Source organism: Bison bison, unplaced genomic scaffold (genome assembly GCF_000754665.1).
Source record: "Bison bison bison isolate TAMUID 2011002044 unplaced genomic scaffold, Bison_UMD1.0 scf7180017864530, whole genome shotgun sequence".
In the NCBI taxonomy this organism is placed as follows: domain Eukaryota; kingdom Metazoa; phylum Chordata; class Mammalia; order Artiodactyla; family Bovidae; genus Bison; species Bison bison.
Window position 1 is genome coordinate 3,382,746 of NW_011495080.1, and position 18,833 is coordinate 3,401,578.

The 18,833-nt window shown below is 41.0% G+C and overlaps 1 protein-coding gene across 1 annotated transcript in view; it reads right to left on the reverse strand.

Annotated features, from left to right (window-relative positions):
• Positions 1–18,833, reverse strand: part of LRGUK (leucine-rich repeats and guanylate kinase domain containing) — a 102,004-nt gene that overhangs the window by 4,904 nt on the left and 78,267 nt on the right. Inside the window, exons 16-19 of the mRNA XM_010831655.1 lie at positions 14,817–14,959; positions 11,422–11,510; positions 9,468–9,587; positions 3,802–3,950 (exon numbers count right to left, since the gene is read on the reverse strand). Coding sequence (XP_010829957.1) covers positions 3,802–3,950; positions 9,468–9,587; positions 11,422–11,510; positions 14,817–14,959 — 501 coding nt within the window. The remainder of the gene's footprint in view (positions 1–3,801; positions 3,951–9,467; positions 9,588–11,421; positions 11,511–14,816; positions 14,960–18,833) is intronic.

Consider the following 18,833-nt stretch of genomic DNA (forward strand, 5'->3'; position numbering starts at 1 on the left):
GCTCAGTCGTGTCCGACTTTAGCAACCCCATGGACTGCAGCCTACCAGGCTCCTCCGTCCATGGGATTTTCCAGGCAAGAGTACTGGAGTGGGGTGCCATTGCCTTCTCAGAAGAATACTGGAGTGGGTTGCTATTCTCTACTCCAGGAGATCTTCCCAACCCAAGGATCGAACATGCATCTTTTACATCTTCTGCATTGGTAGGTGGATTCTTTACCATTAGCACCACCTGGGAAGGCCCAATCTATAGAAGTAAATATGGAAGATGAATAAAGACCCCAAATGATCTAATCAAGTTGGAATGTGGGACTGAAACCAAAATAACAAAAAGATAAAGATAAAAGTTGCATATATATATATCATCAATGGCACATATATTATATAATAAAAACTTTGGCAGTTTGTGGGGAAAAATATTTATGTGTGTATATATATATGCTGCTGCTACTGTTAAGTCGCTTCAGTCGTGTCTGACTCTGTGCGACCCCATAGACGGCAGCCCACTAGGCTCCTCGTCCCTGGGATTCTCCAGGCAAGCACACTGGAGTGGGTTGCCATTTCCTTCTCCAATGCATGAAAGTGAAAAGTGAAAGCTAAGTCGCTCAGTCGTGTCCGACTTTAGCAACCCCATGGACTGCAGCCTACCAGGCTCCTCCATCCATGGGATTTTCCAGGCAGGAGTACTGGAGTGGGGTGCCATTGCCTTCTCATATATATATATATATATATGTATATGTATATGTATATATGGGTTTAACTGACCCAGAACCAGTAGTGTGTTGTGATTTCTAAGAAGATAACCATGGAAAGATGGAAAGACGTTGGCAAGATGGCTGGTTAGGAAGCTCCAGGCCTTTATTCTCCCAGGGAAACATTAAATGAATAACTAGGGACTAGCTAAAATAACTGTATAGGAGTTCTGGAAATCAGTCAGCAATCCATAGTGACTAAGTGAATACCCAGTCATGAAAAAACCACAGGCACAAGGGTAGGAAATCTAATGAAGTTTTTACTCATCTTTGTCTCTCCCCCTTCCAGGGGGTTAAAGTACAGTTTGGGGAAAGAGAGGTCTGGCTCCCAGCTCTCTCATGAGAATCAGAGAGAGTAATATTCTAACCCACCTAGGGGCAGCCTTCTGGGTGTCTGCATCACCTAACTCGGAGCCCAGATGGCTAGAAGTGGGATCTCAGGGTAGAGGAAGCCATGGCAAGCAGTGGGCAGGGCTCCTGGAAAACCCCACAGGAGGCACAGACCCAAAGATGCCTGGAACAAGGGATTCCTACTTGAGGAACACAAGAGAACAGCTAAGACTCCAAGAAGACATTTAGGAAAATCAATACACTCATTTAAAAGCATCTGTGTATACTGGGGAACTGGGGGAAAAAAAGCACCCCCAGAGATCCAGGGAAAGGGCATGCCCAGGAAGGGAATGAAAAGACCTTGGTCCCTCAGGCTGGGCTGATCCTGGGCTCAGGACACATGTCTCTGGTTAGTGAAGGGCTTCCCCTGCATTGAGCCAGTCTACACCTTGAGAGAGGTAGCTGCTTTTCCAAATGCCCAGTTTTCAACACAAGATCACAATGCAGATAAAGAAATAGGAAAACTTCGCCCATTTCAATTTTATTCATTCCATTCATTCATTCTAATCTATTTCAGTGAAATAAATCTCCTCCAAACATTCCATTAGAAAACAACCACAATCTTCTATGTGTGTAAAAATTTACAAGCATAATACCTGGCAGGTATCTAACACTTAACTTCTTACTTACACCACACCCCATCTTGCTGGTCCTGTATTATCACATTATGTCTCACATTATAATGCATATATTATAGTAATACAGGATATTACTATATCATTGTGAGACAGATATTATTAATTCTAAGGCTCAGACATTAATTGATTTGCCCAACACTGTGCAGCCAGCCCACTGTAGAAATGGAACAGGAACCCAGGTCTTCTGATCCCTAATGCAATATTCTTTCCGCAGCCCTGCCCCACAGGTAGCATCCCTCCTTTGCTCTGGCTAGACTAGGTTTGGAATATAGTTTTCAACTCTAAGGATTCCATTTATAAGGAAGGAGACAGGCAGAGGAGGAGAAATGAGATGGGAAAGGTCTGGGAACATGTCCTGTGGGAAGCCAGAACCATGATGGACCTTGGGGGCATGTTTGGCCCAGGGCTCCTGTTTCCTCAGGCTTTGAAGTGGCAGCTCACGGCTTTTAAAGCGTTCCCAGAGCACTTCCCACATCCTGTGAGATGACACAGTATGTCTACCTGAGAACCTGGGACTATTTCCTGGAATGTGAGACTTGGGACTTGTAAAAAAATATATATATTAATAAACAGAAATTTCAATTAAGTGAAGTTGGAGCTGTTGTGTCCTGTGACCATAGTAGAGCCCACCAGGAAGAAGAAAGTCTCCTCTTCTTTCTTGGGATGGACTCAGGCAATGAAAAGCCATGGACTGTTTGTTTACTAAAGCTCTGCCAACTTCCGTTCCCTCCCTGTAAAAGCTTTCTCCTTCCTTTGCCTTGTGAGGTCTTGCATGTGGATGGTTGTGGTTGTAGACCCCAAATTTTGAAGTTCTCAGCTTCAGCCCCAATAAACCCATCTTTGCTGGAGAAATACCTGGCAGTCTATTTGTTTCAGGCCGTGTGCTAGGCTCAGTTGGGTCTGACTCTTGTGATCCCATGGATTAGCCTGCCAGGTTCCTCTGTCCATGGAATTTTCCAGGCAAGAATACTGGAATGGGTTGCCATTCCCTCCTCTAGAGGGTCTTGCTGACCCAGGGATTAGATGCGCGTCTCTTGCACCTCCTGCATTGGCAGGCGGGTTCTTCACCACTAACTAGTCCAACAGATTCTAATTCTTATGGTTGATGTCCACCCTTATGAGTAAAATCCTTGAAGATACTTGGTCAGCTGTCCTGAAGACACCACCTGAAGAGAAATGGTTAGAAGGTGCCTGATTCAGGACCTTCCTTCTGGAGAATGCCACCTACTGTGTCCTCTTGTTGCTGGTGACCTAACACGCCTGTACCCTCCTTCTGGTTCCCATGGTCACCTGAGCAAGCAGGCGATCCTCAAGTCTTCTGGGCTCAAGCAGGTCACCCCACCCCACCTCAGGTTGCTCATGGTGGCTCCTTGCCTCCAGGTCCTAGAGAATTCCCCCCAATTTATTCATCCCTCTATCAATCGCTCACGGAGCCCCATACGGACTACTCTCTCCCTTATCCATTTTGGCCTCCAGCCCTTCAGTCTTTACTCAATGTCCTTTATGAACAGTGCCAGAGACAAAAATGCAATGCTCATCCTGTCTGAGCTAGGCGATACACATTCACAAGTCTGTTGGGCAGCTGGGTGTAAAAAGGAGGTGCAGGGGAGTGGGGGCTGAGTCTGATCCTTCAAGCCCTGAACCATCAGGATTCTGCCAGACCCCTGGAGCAGGAGATTGGTCAGTAACATGGCACCTTCTCTGCTTTCTTCACCTTCACTGAATGGAGCCCAAGCTGCTATTAATAAAGCAGCACCTCTCGCTCCACAGCACCCGTGCAGGTAGTGTGGTCAGATGAGCCAAGCAGCAGCACCCACCCTGAATAGCTAAGTAACCCTCGGCACGTTCTGGATCTTTTCGAACTTTGTTTCTCATCTGCTACAATCTCATCCTGCCTCAACAGATGGATTCTCAGGTAAAACACTTATTTAATTTTTAAAAATCAGAAAACAGAAAGACGGTGGAAAATAGATATAATTATAATATGAATATCTATAAGAGAACCATATGTAAATGACTCATACCTTTTAGGGCATGATCCTCAGTATCACCTATTATTGAGCCTGGTTGCGAATAAATTCTGTCTTCTAGAGGCTGAAAAGGCAAATCTTTTGGCCATGGACAAGAATGAAGTAATTCAGGATATTGCATGGAATCACTGGAATCCATGACACTGAAATATGAAAAATGGATATCTTTGAGCTGTAAAACCATGAATGGTCATATGACCATTGGGTTATCATTGTCAAATTATTCAGTAGTTTGCAAAAGTATCTCTGTTGAGCTTAAGCTTTCAACAATACTTAGTAGTCAAGACCTATTAGCAGCTGAAATATTAAGTAGCATATATATATTAGCATAAAGTTCTCATCCATTATACAAAACATCCCTGAATATTTGCAAAGAGCATGGTGAGAGGTGCTGGCATCTATAAAACAAGATGAGTCAGGCGTGGATCCTGATTCCTAGGACTTTAGAGTGTGTGTTTATATGTGTGTGTATGTTCAGTCACTTAGTCATGTCCAACTCTTTGCAGCCCCATGGACTGTAGCCTGCCAGGCCCCTCTGTCCATGGAATTTTCCAGGTTAGAATACTGAAGTAAGGTGCCACTTCCTTCTCCAGGGGATCTTCCCAACCCAGGGATCAAAGCCACATCTCTTGCATCTCCTGCATTGGCAGGTGTAGTCTTTACCACCAAGACACCTGGGAAGCCCTTAGAATCAAGTGAAACTTATACAGGCAGTCTCTGCTATTTCAAGGTCAGAAAAGATGAAAGCATGCTAGGCAGCCTGATCTGGACCATACATTGGGCATAACTGTTGCTAGATGTTAGTTCCCCTTTTAAGGACGAAGCTGGGGTGTGATCTGGATGCCTGGACTCTCTGCCTCTGGGCCAGTGCACTTCCTATCAGCAAGCTGCTCTCCTTTGCGTTCTACCTGTTCCTGCTTCCTCCAGGGTGGAGGGGCGTGGGAGGCAGCAAATCCACCGAGGGGGGAGCTCATTCCTCAGAGAGAGCACTGTAAACAGCTGAGCTTTGTTTACGGCAAGGTTAATCATTATTTCTTGCACCTATTAATTAGCTTTTATGAACTATTTACTTCTTTTCTTTATTTATGTTTTGAGGCTCTGAATGTTTTCCATATCAATTTATGTGAATACATACACATTTCTGGGGGAACGCAATTCGACTCAAAAGACAGATGGTTTGCTCTCTTATTTTTAGAAAAGAATACCTCTTCATTTAAAACACACACCAAGAAAGGGATCACAGCAAGTTCTGCCTTTCAAACAATTACTGTTCCTTTGTATCAAAGGATGTAGTAAATGAAAATGCTTTGAAAGTCAGAAGTCCAAAAGCCGTGGGGTTGAAAGACACAGGCGTTACCATGTGGTGTGAGCAGACTTGAGTGAAGGTCTGACCCACCGATTGACAGAGAAGCCTTGAGTGAAGGTCTGACCCACAGTTGACAGAGAAGCCCATTGCAGTCTAGTAAGCAATTTTTAATTCTTTTTTTTTAAATTCTGCTATGGACTGAATGTTTGTGTCCCTTCCCCACTCTGCCCAAGTTTATATGTTGAAATCCTAACCCCCAATATGATGGAGTAAAGAGATAAGACCTTTGGGAGGTGACTAGGTCCAGAAGTCCAGCCTTCCTGAATGGGATTAACGCTCTTATAAGAAATAGCTCAGCTGGTAAAGAATCTGCCTGCAATGCGGGAGGCCTGGCTTCGATCCCTGGATTGGGAAGATCCCCTGGAGAAGGGAAAGACTACCCACTCCAGTATTCTGGCCTGGAGAATTCCAGGGACTGTGTAGTTCATGGGGTCCCCATAAAGAGTTGGACGTGACTGAGTGACTTTCAAGAAAGGACAAAAGGCAGCTCGCTTCTGCTGTGTGGGGACACAGCAAGAAGCCAGCCATCTGCACACTAGGAAGAGGATATTCATAAGAACCCAACCACGCCGACCTCCTGATCTCAAACTTCTCAGCTTCAGAACTTTAAGAAATAACTGTCTTTTGGTTAAGCCACTCAGCCTATGGTGATTTGTTATAACAGCCTAAACTGAGACATTCTTTTTCTCAGTGTTCCCATCAAGCTACCCAACTGTACTAAAAACTGAGAGCATGAATAAATGCTCAGAGATCTACAGTCTCAACATTGTCACTATAATGAGTTAACTAATTATAATCTAGAGTACCTAGTATCCAGTGAGATGTGCCGACTTGGGGGAACCATTTAGTGGGGACTCTAGTTTTTGGTTATCAAATTTCTCAAAGGAAACCCAAAATATTATGACAATAAAACTTATAAATAAAGGAAGCCATTACTCATTTTTTAGGTTGGCATTCTCATGATGAAACATCCCCCTCATAAAACATCCCTTTGCCATGGCAGACTTCTAAAATGGCATTTTAAAGTTACATTAATACCTCAAAAATTATAAAATGCTCACTTGGAAAATATGGTGAAGAATAAAGAAAATAAAAATTGGCCATAATCCCATCACTAGGAGATAATAACTGATAATATTTTGGCATATGCCTTTTTAGTGTTTTTTCATGTTACATATACATGAATATTTTTTAAAGCTACACTATATCCTGGATATACATTTGCATCTGACTTTTAACACACCATTGATATTATAAGCACTGATTTGTATTTCAGTTCAGTTCAGTTGCTCAGTCTTTGCAACCCCATGGACTGCAGCACTCCAGTCTTCCCTGTCCACCACTAACTCCCGGAGCTTGCTCAAACTCATGTCCATCAAGTTGGTGATGCCATCCAGCCATCTCATCCTCTGTTGGCCTCTTCTCCTCCTGCCTTCAATCTTTCCGAGCATCAGGGTCTTTTCAAATGAGTCAGTTCTTTGCATCAAGTGGCCAAAGTATTGAGTTTCAGCTTCAGCATTAGTCCTTCCAATGAATATTCAGGACTGATCTCCTTTAGGATGGACTGGTTGGATCTCCTTGCAGTCCAAGGGACTCTCAAGAGTCTTCTCCAATACCACAGTTCAAAGACATCAATTCTTCAGCAATCAGCTTTCTTTATAGTCCAACACTCACATTCATATATGACTACCAGAAAAGCCATAGCTTTGACTAGACAGACCTTTGGTGGCAAAGTAATGTCTCTGCTTTTTAATATGCTGTCTAGTTTGGTCATAACTTTTCTTCCAAGGAGCAAGCATCTTTTGATTTGTATTTAACTGTTTGTAATTTACTTCCCTGGTGGCTCAGATGGTAAAGCGTCTGCCTGTAATGCGGGAGACCTGGGTTTGATTCCTGGGTTGGGAAGATCCCCTGGAGAAGGAAATGGCAACCTACTTCAGTACCCTTGCCTGGAAAATCCCATGGATGGAGAAGCCTGGTAGGCTACAGTACATGGTGTCACAAAGAGTTGGACATGACTGAGTATCTTCACTTTCACTTTATAATTTACCCAAAATTTATTTTAATATATGGAAGCAATGAGCAACTTAATTGTATTATAGGACCAATTTTTCCAATTTACTGAATATTTCATCAAATTCTCATGAGTTTTTTTTTTTAACATTTTAGGATATTAAAAATAAAACACATATATGCTGTGTGGATGATTTAGAATTTACAGAAAAAAAGATGAAGACAATAAAAATAACTGATAAGTCTAGAGGAATACCCACTGCTAATGTTTTAGTGTGCTTGCTTCTGGTCCCTTCTTGTCTATTTTGTTGTCATGCATTCAGAGAGACCAAACCCACAAACTCCTGCTGAAGAGTTCTTTACTTAGTTCTCTGTCACTGCTCTGGCCACAGATGATTAGGAAAAAAGATGGTTATCTGACATCAGATCAGATCAGATCAGTCACTCAGTCGTGTCCGACTCTTTGCAACCCCATGAATTGCAGCACGCCAGGCCTCCCTGTCCATCACCAACTCCCGGAGTTCACTGAGACTCACATCCATCGAGTCAGTGATGCCATCCAGCCGTCTCATCCTCTGTCGTCCCCTTCTCCTCCTGCCCCCAATCCCTCCCAGCATCAGAGTCTTTTCCAATGAGTCAACTCTTCGCATGAGGTGGCCAAAGTACTGCAGTTTCAGCTTCAGCATCATTCCTTCCAAAGAAATCCAAGGGCTGATCTCCTTCAGAATGGACTGGCTGGATCTCCTTGCAGTCCTAGGGACTCTCAAGAGTCTTCTCCAACACCACAGTTCAAAAGCATCAATTCTTTGGCATTCAGCCTTCTTCACAGTCCAACTTTCACATCTACACATGACCACAGGAAAAACCATAGCCTTGACTAGACGAACCCTTGTTGGCAAAGTAATGTCTCTGCTTTTGAATATGCTATCTAGGTTGGTCATAACTTTCCTTCCAAGGAGTAAGCGTCTTTTAATTTCATGGCTGCAGTCACCATCTGTAGTGATTTTGGAGCCCAGAAAAATAAAGTCTGACACTGTTTCCACTGTTTTCCCATCTATTTCCCATGAAGTGATGGGACTGGATGCCATGATCTTAGTTTTCTGAATGTTGAGCTTTAAGCCAACTTTTTCACTCTCCTCTTTCACTTTCATCAAGAGGCTTTTGAGTTCCTCTTCACTTTCTGCCATAAGGGTGGTGTCATCTGCATATCTGAGGTTATTGATATTTCTCCCGGCAATCTTGATTCCAGCTTGTGTTTCTTCCAGTCCAGCGTTTCTCATGATGTACTCTGCATAGAAGTTAAATAAACAGGGTGACAATATACAGCCTTGACGAACTCCTTTTCCTATTTGGAACCAGTCTGTTGTTCCACATCCAGTTCTAACTGTTGCTTCCTGACCTACATACAAATTTCTCAATCTGACATAGGGGCCACCAATTATAGACCAGCTTGTTACCTATGTTACCTGTGAGGATTCCAGCTAGAGATTTCTACCCAAGACGATTGACTCAACCAGCCACATCTTTGCTTGAGAAGCATGGATTTAAGACCTATAGAGAGACAGTCAACGGTAGTAGCAGGGACAGCTGAAGCAGAAATGGAATGTAATAGAATGCGCACAAAAGTCAAGTGCTAAAACCACTGGGAGGCCCATATGGAGTTCTCAACCTACACATATCAGGTTTTGAATCACAGTTTGACATATTAGGGACCCAGGGGAAAAAAAAGACTTTTATAATAATTGAGAGAGAGCATCAGCTAGCAAACATTTTCAATCGTACTAATCAGAGATGTGGATTACAAATTACAGACACCAACTCTGGCTAATTTAAATTTCAAAAAGGGAGTCACTGAAAAGCTATTGGGTAGTTTGCAGATTTAATGGAAAACTAGAGAACCAGGCTTTTACACCTGGCAAGAGCTAGATGCCAAGAACACAGCCAAGCTGCAGTACAGGAAGAGACTGGTAGACATCACAGCTTTTGCTTCACACCGGACTCTTGATTATTCACCACTGGTGACCTGAATGACCTCAAACTGCCCCTGCATCTGTGTGCCATTCCCTCAAGTTTCAAAGTCCCAAAGAGAAGCTTCTTAGGTTCCAGTGAACCTTGATTATAAGGCTGTGCCCTCCCTAGAGGGCTCAGATCTACTCCATTCATATTCCACGGTGGGGCCTGCTTCCCAGCGTCAGGAATCCTCTGAAGTCTAGGGACAAGCACCATGACTGTAACTAGCCAGCAGAAAATAATGTATTCTATCCGACAAAACTCAACTCACCTCTTTTCAGAAGGTCCAAAGGGGGCTTTAAAATAATCTCCATAAAGCTCAAAACTTTTCTTGAGTTCTAACGCTGTAAAATAACGTAGACTATTGATGATGGGTGCTGGTACTAGACCCCTGAAATTGGAAAAAAGATCCACAGAATTCTGTAATGATACCAAGCATATACACACATGTTATACCTAAATAGTGACTCTTACATCACAAGTAAATGCATTTGACAGCAAAATCTATTTGGAATAATGTAATGTTTACACTTACAAACACATCAGAGCTTGTCTTAGATACTGGTATTACATTTTAATTTGTAGATTAAGCAAATTTGTATTTTTCTGAATATTCCTTATCCATTAAGACATTAATATAGGCAGATTATCTTCCTGTTGATTAGTGCATATTCTATTGTAAATCCTCACCTATTTGTTATATGAAGTCCAGCAATATATCAACTGCTATAAGAACTGAAACAGATATTTTTCAGTTTTGTTTGTAATCTAATACTTTGAAATAATATCAGAATAAAATATTTATAAAAATTCTGTTTTACTTTCTACTGAACTCTAGTACAAAATATCCTTTTTTCATCTATACCAGCCTGTTTTCCCAGACAGAGTGACTTGAAAGAATCATTAACTACTTTTAGTAAATAAATCCTGCCGCTATTCACTCTAGAGTTGCTAAATAGAGTTGCTATGTGCAAAGTAGACCGATTGCATATAAAGGCATGCAAATTTCAGAGCACCCTTCTGCCCTTGTATGACCCGTCACAGGCTCAGATTTAAAATGTCTACAGTGTGCCAGTAGGCATGGCCGCTCAGCTGGTCAGAGGTCGGACAAGCCCCTACTTTAGCTGCTCTGGGGTATACTGCCCATCTCCTGACTACCACCCATAACCCCTCCTCCAGTAGGATTTGTATATTCCATACAGCCTGCCTTTAGAATCAGACTATCCAAAGATAGCTTACCAATATGGAGAAAAGAAATCACACTTTTTTTTTTTTTTGCTACATAGAAGACAAAGATAAAACTTAATTTATATTGGGTTAAAGATTTTCAACAGATAGCTTAAAATTACAGACAATAAAAAGAAGTGAAATTGAAAAACATTTTAAAATGGCTTTAGCGTTCTGCTTTCTTGAATCACTGCACTTTAAAAAGCTCTTTAAAACACTATAATTAAGGTCTTGTCAGTGCTCTTAGTAACTTTCTGAAAACAGGGGCATCACTTTACTACTCGAACTTTCCAAAAGGTCACACAGAAAAGAGAATTCAGAATACTGAAGCCTATAACTTTCATGAGAAAATAAAACACAAACATTTCATAAACATCCTGGTTATTCATTGTGAGTATCTCTTAAAGTTAAAATGTGCCTCATCACATGTGATAATTAATAGTACAGTAATTATTATAGCCACCAATATCTATGAAGCCTCTACTATGAATCAGGGGCTAAGTGAACCACTGCATATTAAGGATGGAGAATTCATGGATTAATAAAGATACAACAGTCCCCATCCTCATGGAATTTACAGTTTAATGTGGAAAGGAGACATTAAACAAATGATCCCACAAATCATTAACTACTATTGTTTCGAGATTCAGGAAGGACAAGGACAGGATATTCAATAGGATAAAATTAACCTTCCATCATCAAAGCCTTGGTGAAGGCAGACACTCATATTCAAACACGACCAGAAATATCATCCTTTGCAGTCCTCAAAGACTGCAAAAAATCATCTGTTTCTAGCAACAGTGAGTATACTGTGCCTTTAAAAACATGTATAAATGAAAGGGAAATACAACTTCTAGAACTAGGCTTACTACCACCAGGTCCATTTTAGTACAAAGGTCCCTGGCTATGCTGACGATTTAGGATTCACTTGGTATACCTGGATACTAAAAAATCAATCTAAAGATGCCCAACTATAAACACACGTGACAAGTATCTACCTTTGAAACAGGAACGTGTGCTGAGGAGGCGTGTTTCCCATTAGGGTCTGCCGGGCTGTCTCATACTGTCTCGCCAAAGACTCTCTTTCCTAGGCAAGAAATATGATCTATAATTATACTGAATTAAAAATGTCAGATATTAAAATAGCTATAATCATCCTCTTCTTGAGAGAGACTGCCAAATGTGTGGAAAGAAAAAAAAAAAGGCCTATAAAACAATATTTGTCCAGTGGAAAGAAAAAAAACTTTATAAAACAAAAATATTTTTATGAAGACTGAAATTTAAATGTGGCAATTTTTATTAACATGTCATATTATTTCCTACATCTAATGAGATTATCTCTTGATGATACAGACTATTACTGTCTTTTTAGTTTTATCATAGTTTTGCACACACAGTAACTGACTGAATATATCTGATGATAAGTATGAATCTGAAATACGACAGACTGTGAGGTTTTCCTTCAGTATTTCACCAACACCCCATCACCATCACTAAATACCAAACAGCACAAACATTTCTATTTTGGGGGATGAATGATTTACGATATAGATATCTGACTGAGGAAGTTGTAATTACTTTCCCCAATCCAATAAAAAGTTTCAAATATACATAGGGATTTATGCTGGGAAAGTAAAATGAATTAAAATAGCTTCTCCTAAGGGTTGCAATGAGGGGTACATGAGATAATTTACATGAAAGCCCCTTCCAAATTATAAGTGATGCATAAAGTCTGTTTTCAATCCTAAAGGAAATGACCCCTGAATATTCATTGGAAGGACTGATACTTTAGCTCCAGTACTTGGGCCAACTGATGCGAAGAGCCAACTGATTGGAAAAGACACTGATGCTGGGAAAGGATGAAGGCAGAAGAAGGGGAGGACACAGGATGAGATGGTTGGATGGCATCGCTGACTCAATGGACATGAGTTTGAGCAAGTTCTGGGAGATGGTGAAGGGCAGGGAAGCCTGGTGTGCTGCAGTCCATGGGGTCGCAAAGAGTCAGACACAACTGAGCTGAGCGACTGAACAACAACAAAGGCTATTTATGATCTCCGCCATAACATCTCATTAAACTTCTGTTGTGATGATCTTAAGAAGGTTGTTGTTCATTTTGCAGCATTGTAACAGCTGTGCAAGAGGTTGATAACCTATGAACTATCCTAAAAGCTGATAAACACTTAAAATTTCAAAATAGCATTGAATTTTCATAATCTTTATAAGAAAATGAGGCACTAAAAATAATCTCAGGCAAATTCACCTCATGTGTATGACAGCAGCAATTTAGCACTACTTCTCTCATTTCTGAGGAGTGAATCTGTTGGTTCCTGGTGGGATTTGATTTGCTTTTCTATGAAATTACTCTGTTAGATTTTATCTCTACCAGGGTTGGCAGGTGAAGTTACCAGAACCTCGGGCTGCAAGAGGCTTGAGCGCTGTTGCCATCATGGATGAGAAACCGCTAACCCTCTAACACAGAACACAGCAGATTTCCACACTAGGCTCTAGAAGCCCGGGATTATGGGGGCTGAACAGTTTCTCAAGGAGGTGGCAACAGATAAGGCATGACCCTGGGCATGTCAAAGTTCAGGAGAACTTTTGACAACATGTGGTCTGCTTTACCTGCTCCCCTCCCCCCGCCAACGCGGCCCCTTCTACTCTCATATTGCCTTTTGATCACAGCTTCTACTCTCCAGTTCCTCCATAATGTTCATGAATCTTAAGTTGAGATGCTGGAGATGAATTATAGCTGAGAACCCAGCGTGTGTGTATTTCATCTCTGTTTCTCTGCTCTCACTCCTGAGTACCTGAGTGCCCTTGACCAGAGAAAAGCTGCCTTTAATCGGACCTGAGAACTTTCTAGCAGGTAGCATTCAGGTTGGTCATGTGTAAATAAAGCACGATACGCACTAACAGGCAGCGGCTGCGAGGCAGTGATGTGTGTTTCCCATCAGTGTGTATGAGGGTTAGTGGCAGGACAACCTAACTGCGACATGAGCTGGTTCTTGTTGTTAAGACACAGACTTATCATTACAGAGTGGCCAAGGGGCTTCCCTGGTGGTCCTGTGGTTAAGACTCTGGGCTTCCAATGCAGGGGCTGTGGGTTTGATCCCTGGTTTGGGAACTAAGATCCTACATGCTATGGGTAGCACTGCCCCCAAAATGGATAAATACATAAAGGTGGAAATATTTTTTTTAATATATTAGAGGGAAAAAAAGAATAAAGGTGGCCAAGAATGTGTGTTCTGGAGTTCACAGTCTGGATACACCATGCCCTGGGAAGTTAAACAAAGAACTTATATTTGAAAGTCTAAGCTCAAAGGAACATAAAGATGTACCATCCAAGGAGGGTGGGAGAGCAGATACAGAGAGAAAGTGATGGGAAAAAAAAAAGAGCTGGGCTTCCCAGGACTACAAGGAGAGAGGCTGATGGGCCCCTCATGTCGAGGGAGCTCCTAGGGTGTGGTGAGATCTTAGGAGTTGGCACTGGGCGAAGGTACTTGCAGGAGGAGATCTGGAGAATACCAGAACCACTGGCTGGGAATGGAACTCAGGGTTTCAGACAAGGTGCATCGCCATGGTAACCACGATAACCATAGTAACCAGGGGCCCTTCCCTTCCCTAAATTTCCAGGACGATGTAAACCTCAGGATTCTTGAACTTAATCCAAAGACTGGGAGTGATCCCCACTCCTAATGACTGATGTTTGATTTCCCACAGATTCTAGTAGGTGGGAACAATTCTAGATTCAATTTATTTTGCATAAACAAATGGGACATTTCCTGCACTCCAGGATCACTTCTGCAGAAGTGGCAATGATTTAGGTCTCTGTATTCCCAACATTCACAGAAAACCCATCACAAACAGGAAAAGAACACGACCTAATGTGAATGCAGGCCAACTCCTGTCCATCCTGACTTCTCTAAGTTCTCGAAGGGATTAGAGTAAGTTATAGGACAAGTCTACGTACTGCAAGCTTATAAAACATGGGCTCTTTGAGTGGACTTGCTTTGAAGGCTCAGCACAAGAATATTCAAAATTGTATCTCAACACAAAGCAAGTTTTACCTTGAAATATACATATTTTACAGTATTAATTCTGTGTAGCGCTTTTCTGTGCCTCTTAACTAGAAGAACTGAGTGTCAGAGTTTTGACTAGGAGCCTGGGGGAAAGCTACTCCCAAAATCTACACTAAATATTCTACTTTTAAAACCCGTGCCTATTCTTAGAGGTGTAGAAAGTGTGTGGGGGGCCGGTGGTGGGGCTTGTCTTCAGCTGACACTGTCAGAGAACAGTCCTGGTGAAACTTAGTGTTAAAATAACCAATGTCCTTTTTGTCTGAACTGCGTAATGTTCAGCTGTGGCTTCCCCCTCCCCTTCTATCCCTTCTTACCACTGGCGTTTTTTTGCCTGAAAGTCTGGCCCATAATTTCACAAAGTAGTTTCTGTCTGCAAAATCCAGGGACTCAAACTCATTTGAAACTCTTAACTTCCTAGAAATCTTTTCAGGTTTCAGCTGAGGTTTCTTAGTATCTCCTAGGGGAAAAAAATAAGGTTTCAAATAAAAGGCATAAAATAGGATACAACAACTTTCTGAATTGGGGGAAATGTTTTATACCTGGATTTGCTCAAATACAACAAAGTGTATACTTGAAGTCTGTGCATGTCAACTTGAAAGTAAGATAACTAAAAATATATCTTAAGAGTACAATAATAATTATTATTGTAAATATAGAGGTAGTCCACATCACCTAGTAGAAACATTCTGGGAGTACACTTTGTGTTCAATCAGTAAAGACTTATGAATGCAATTAAAGGCTTCCAGATACTTAACTGAAAAGTCCCCTTAATAATTACTTTCCTTTTGACAAAATTGTCCTAAAAGGCTAAAATAATAATGAACATGCAGTGCTAATAATAATAGTCATAATAAACACACAATGCTAAGAAAAAACTTCTAAAAAGAATGGAATGGATGATGAGGTCACTATTTAGCAGAATTTATACATAAATGTCTAAAGTTTCCTTTAAAACATTAGAATGTCCATAGACCTAGAATATGGAGAGGGCAATGGCACCCCACTCCAGTACTCTTGCCTGGAATATCCCATGGATGGAGGAGCCTGGTAGGCTGCAGTCCATGGGGTCGCTAAGAGTCGGACGCGACTGAGCAACTTCACTTTCACTTTTCACTTTCATGCACTGGAGAAGGAAATGGCAACCCACTCCAGTGTTCTTGCCTGGAGAATCCCAGGGACGGGGGAGCCTGATGGGCTGCCGTCTATGGGGTCGCACAGAGTCGGACATGACTGAAGTGACTTAGCAGCAGACCTAGAATATAAAGAATCTAAATTTCTATCACTGCTCATGTATCATGGGGCCAAGTGTAAATACTTTTGGATGTATTAGGACTATCACCATTTTCAGTATTGCTATAAAAATGCCAAAATAAATCATCTCCACAGTACCAATACGGCTGACTGAACAGATGTGGGAAGCGAGCCCCAACTCAAGACAAAATTGAATAGTGGATAATATATAACAGAAGTGTGTTTTTAACACAGAGTAAAACTGAAACCAAGAAAGAAACATTTTCAGGTGCTAAAAGTGAAGATTCTAAGTCAGAGCAGAAGACATTGACACCAAGAGGTCAGAATGTTTTGGGCCTGAGGTTTCTGGACTGAGAGGCAAGGCCAGTCCTCATGTGCTTCATGGACAAGACCTGGGCTCTTTATTAGGTGGGAAGTTGGAAAAGGCGTGTCCGGAAATCTCAGGACTTAGTCTGGCACAGGCTCACCTACACCAATGATGGAAACACCCATGGGAAATCAGACCTTTAATTCTGGGCTGTGTGCTGGTACAGAATCTGAACTCGAACTCCTACCAAATTGCGTAGCGATCCCCACAGCAGCCAACAAAAACAAGCAAGGTAAAAGCTGTTGCAGACAAATGAGTTTTTAACCGTGGTAGGGAAGTCTAAAGCGCCACCATTCAGCACCTGTCTTGAAGGCGAGAGACTCAGAAGATGTAACAAACGCATGAATCCACACCTAAGGAATTCCAGGTGACAGAGCACTTGAGACACTGAAGTAATTAAGTTTACAACAATCACAGAGATAATAGGAGACAAATGTTATGTGGAAACATCCTCTATTCAGTCTTCCTGATGGAAAAGCCATCCAACCCATATTGGTTGAGCACCTACTATGTGCCAGACAGCACACTGACTGTTGGGGGTAGAGCAGTAAATAAAATGTCTTGACCTGTGGGATTTACATTTTCATGTTGGAGACTAGACAGACAAATAACACACCAGATAATGTCAGGTGGTGATAAGGGCAACCAGGAAGGTAGATAAGGAGGCAGAGTGAGGGACAGCATGATGGTCAAAGAAGTCCTAAGGAGATGACATCTGCACAGTGGTCTAAAGTTATAAAGGAAGGCATTCAAATACCTTGATACCTTTGATATGGGACAAAAGCATATCAGGCAGAGAGAATGGCTTTGTATAAATACCCAGAAGCATGCTCAACACAACTGACTTACAGTAAAGAATTCAGCATGGCTGAGGCAAGGCAAACAAAACAAGAAGAGAGGGAAGGGCTGGCTGAATCTTATTAAAACAAGGAAACAAAACCCAAAACATTTGTTCTCTTGAGGAGACTCTTAGAGCATTGTAAAAAAAAAAAAAAAAGAATAGAGCATTGTGAAAAAGATCAGATGAATCTGAAAAAAAAAAAGATGAAATTTAAAGAAACAGAAGCTATAATTTCCATAGAAATGATCCTCTCTATATAAAAGCTTACTTAATGTATAGTATTTGTGTCAGGGTCCCTTATTCTAGCTTTCTCACCCATAAGTCAATTGTACCATAATGTAAACAAACCAAGTTCTATCCAGTGATACAATGGACCTATAATTCAACAGATGAATGTCTTAATGGTTTCTCAGCAACAAAACATTCTGGGTAAAAATAATGCATTTAGACTACATTAGACTACATTGAAATGCCATTACTTTCGAGACTTGGACTCTTATAGTAAAGAGTTTCATACAGTTCTTAATATAGTTTCAAATGTCTTGATACATTAATGAACAAGAGATATTACTTTTCAGTTATTGAAAAATCATAATTACTGGTTATAATATCCTGCAACAAAGTTTCTTAAAGTGATGTTATTCAAAGTATCTAAATTAAAGTCAAACTTGAGGCAACATTAAATTATATATGTCATTGTACAGTCCACAAAAATTACCAAGTTCTTCAGTATATAAACTAGTTACATTTACTTAAACACCTACAATGAAGCATAAATGAATTTACTGATGCATAACAGATTGTCAAGTTATTTTATGGATTGGTATCATTACCAAATACAGGAAAATAACAATGAAATATCTGGAACAACCAGAACTATATCTCAAATGAATTCAAAGTAACTTAGACTTTATTTAGAATTATACCCTTTTGCAGTGAATTAAAATAATATTTATATAAGATGTTTAAAAAATGAGCCCAGAATCCAACCAAATAACGAATGCAGTAGAAACCATATACCTAAGATAAAACATCTGTGTGTATTTCATAACACATTATTACACAAACGAAATAAGACCTTGTACTGCAAAAAAAGGAGGAAAGAAAAAATGTTGATGATCTGATATCATAGGCACATAGTCATCTTAATAACTAGTAATAAAATTAGAATTTGGGAGTCAAATGGTAAATATTTTTAAAAATAAAAATCCCTATTTCGATGGCTAATTTTTCTATAGCTGTAAGATTACTTGTTTAGCAAAGCAACTAAGTCGCTCTATTGTCTAAAGACATGAGGCTGAATGCTTTTTTTTTTTCTCTTTATTTATGCTGGGTCTTCACTGCTGCGCGGGTTTTTCTCTGGTTGTGGAGAGCAGGGCTAAGCTCGAGCTGTGGGGCATCTCACTGCGGTGGCTTTCCTTGTTGCAGAGCATGGCTCTAAGACACAAGGGCTTCAGTAGTGTGGCACGTGGGCTCAGTAGTTGAGGCTCCTGGGCTCCAAGGCACAAGCTTAGTTGCTCCGCAGGATGTGGGATCTTCCCGGATCAGGGACTGAACTCATGTCTCCTGCATTGGCAGGCGGATTCTTTACCACTGAGCCAGCAGGGAAGCTCCTGAACACTTTTAAGTATACATTTTTTTTTAAAACAGTTACATAAAACTTTGCAACAACAAAATAAATGAATCAGCACTAGACTAGGTTTGTCTCTCTTTGAAAACACATGGAAACATATGACTTGGAAGTAGGCTTTAATTTTCACACAAAAGTTCTCAGACAGCCAGAATCATTCCTTTCTTTCCCCACTCAAATGGGGCTTAAAATACATGCTTATTTTGGTAGCAGTGAGGTGTTTTTTTTTTTTTTTTTTTTTT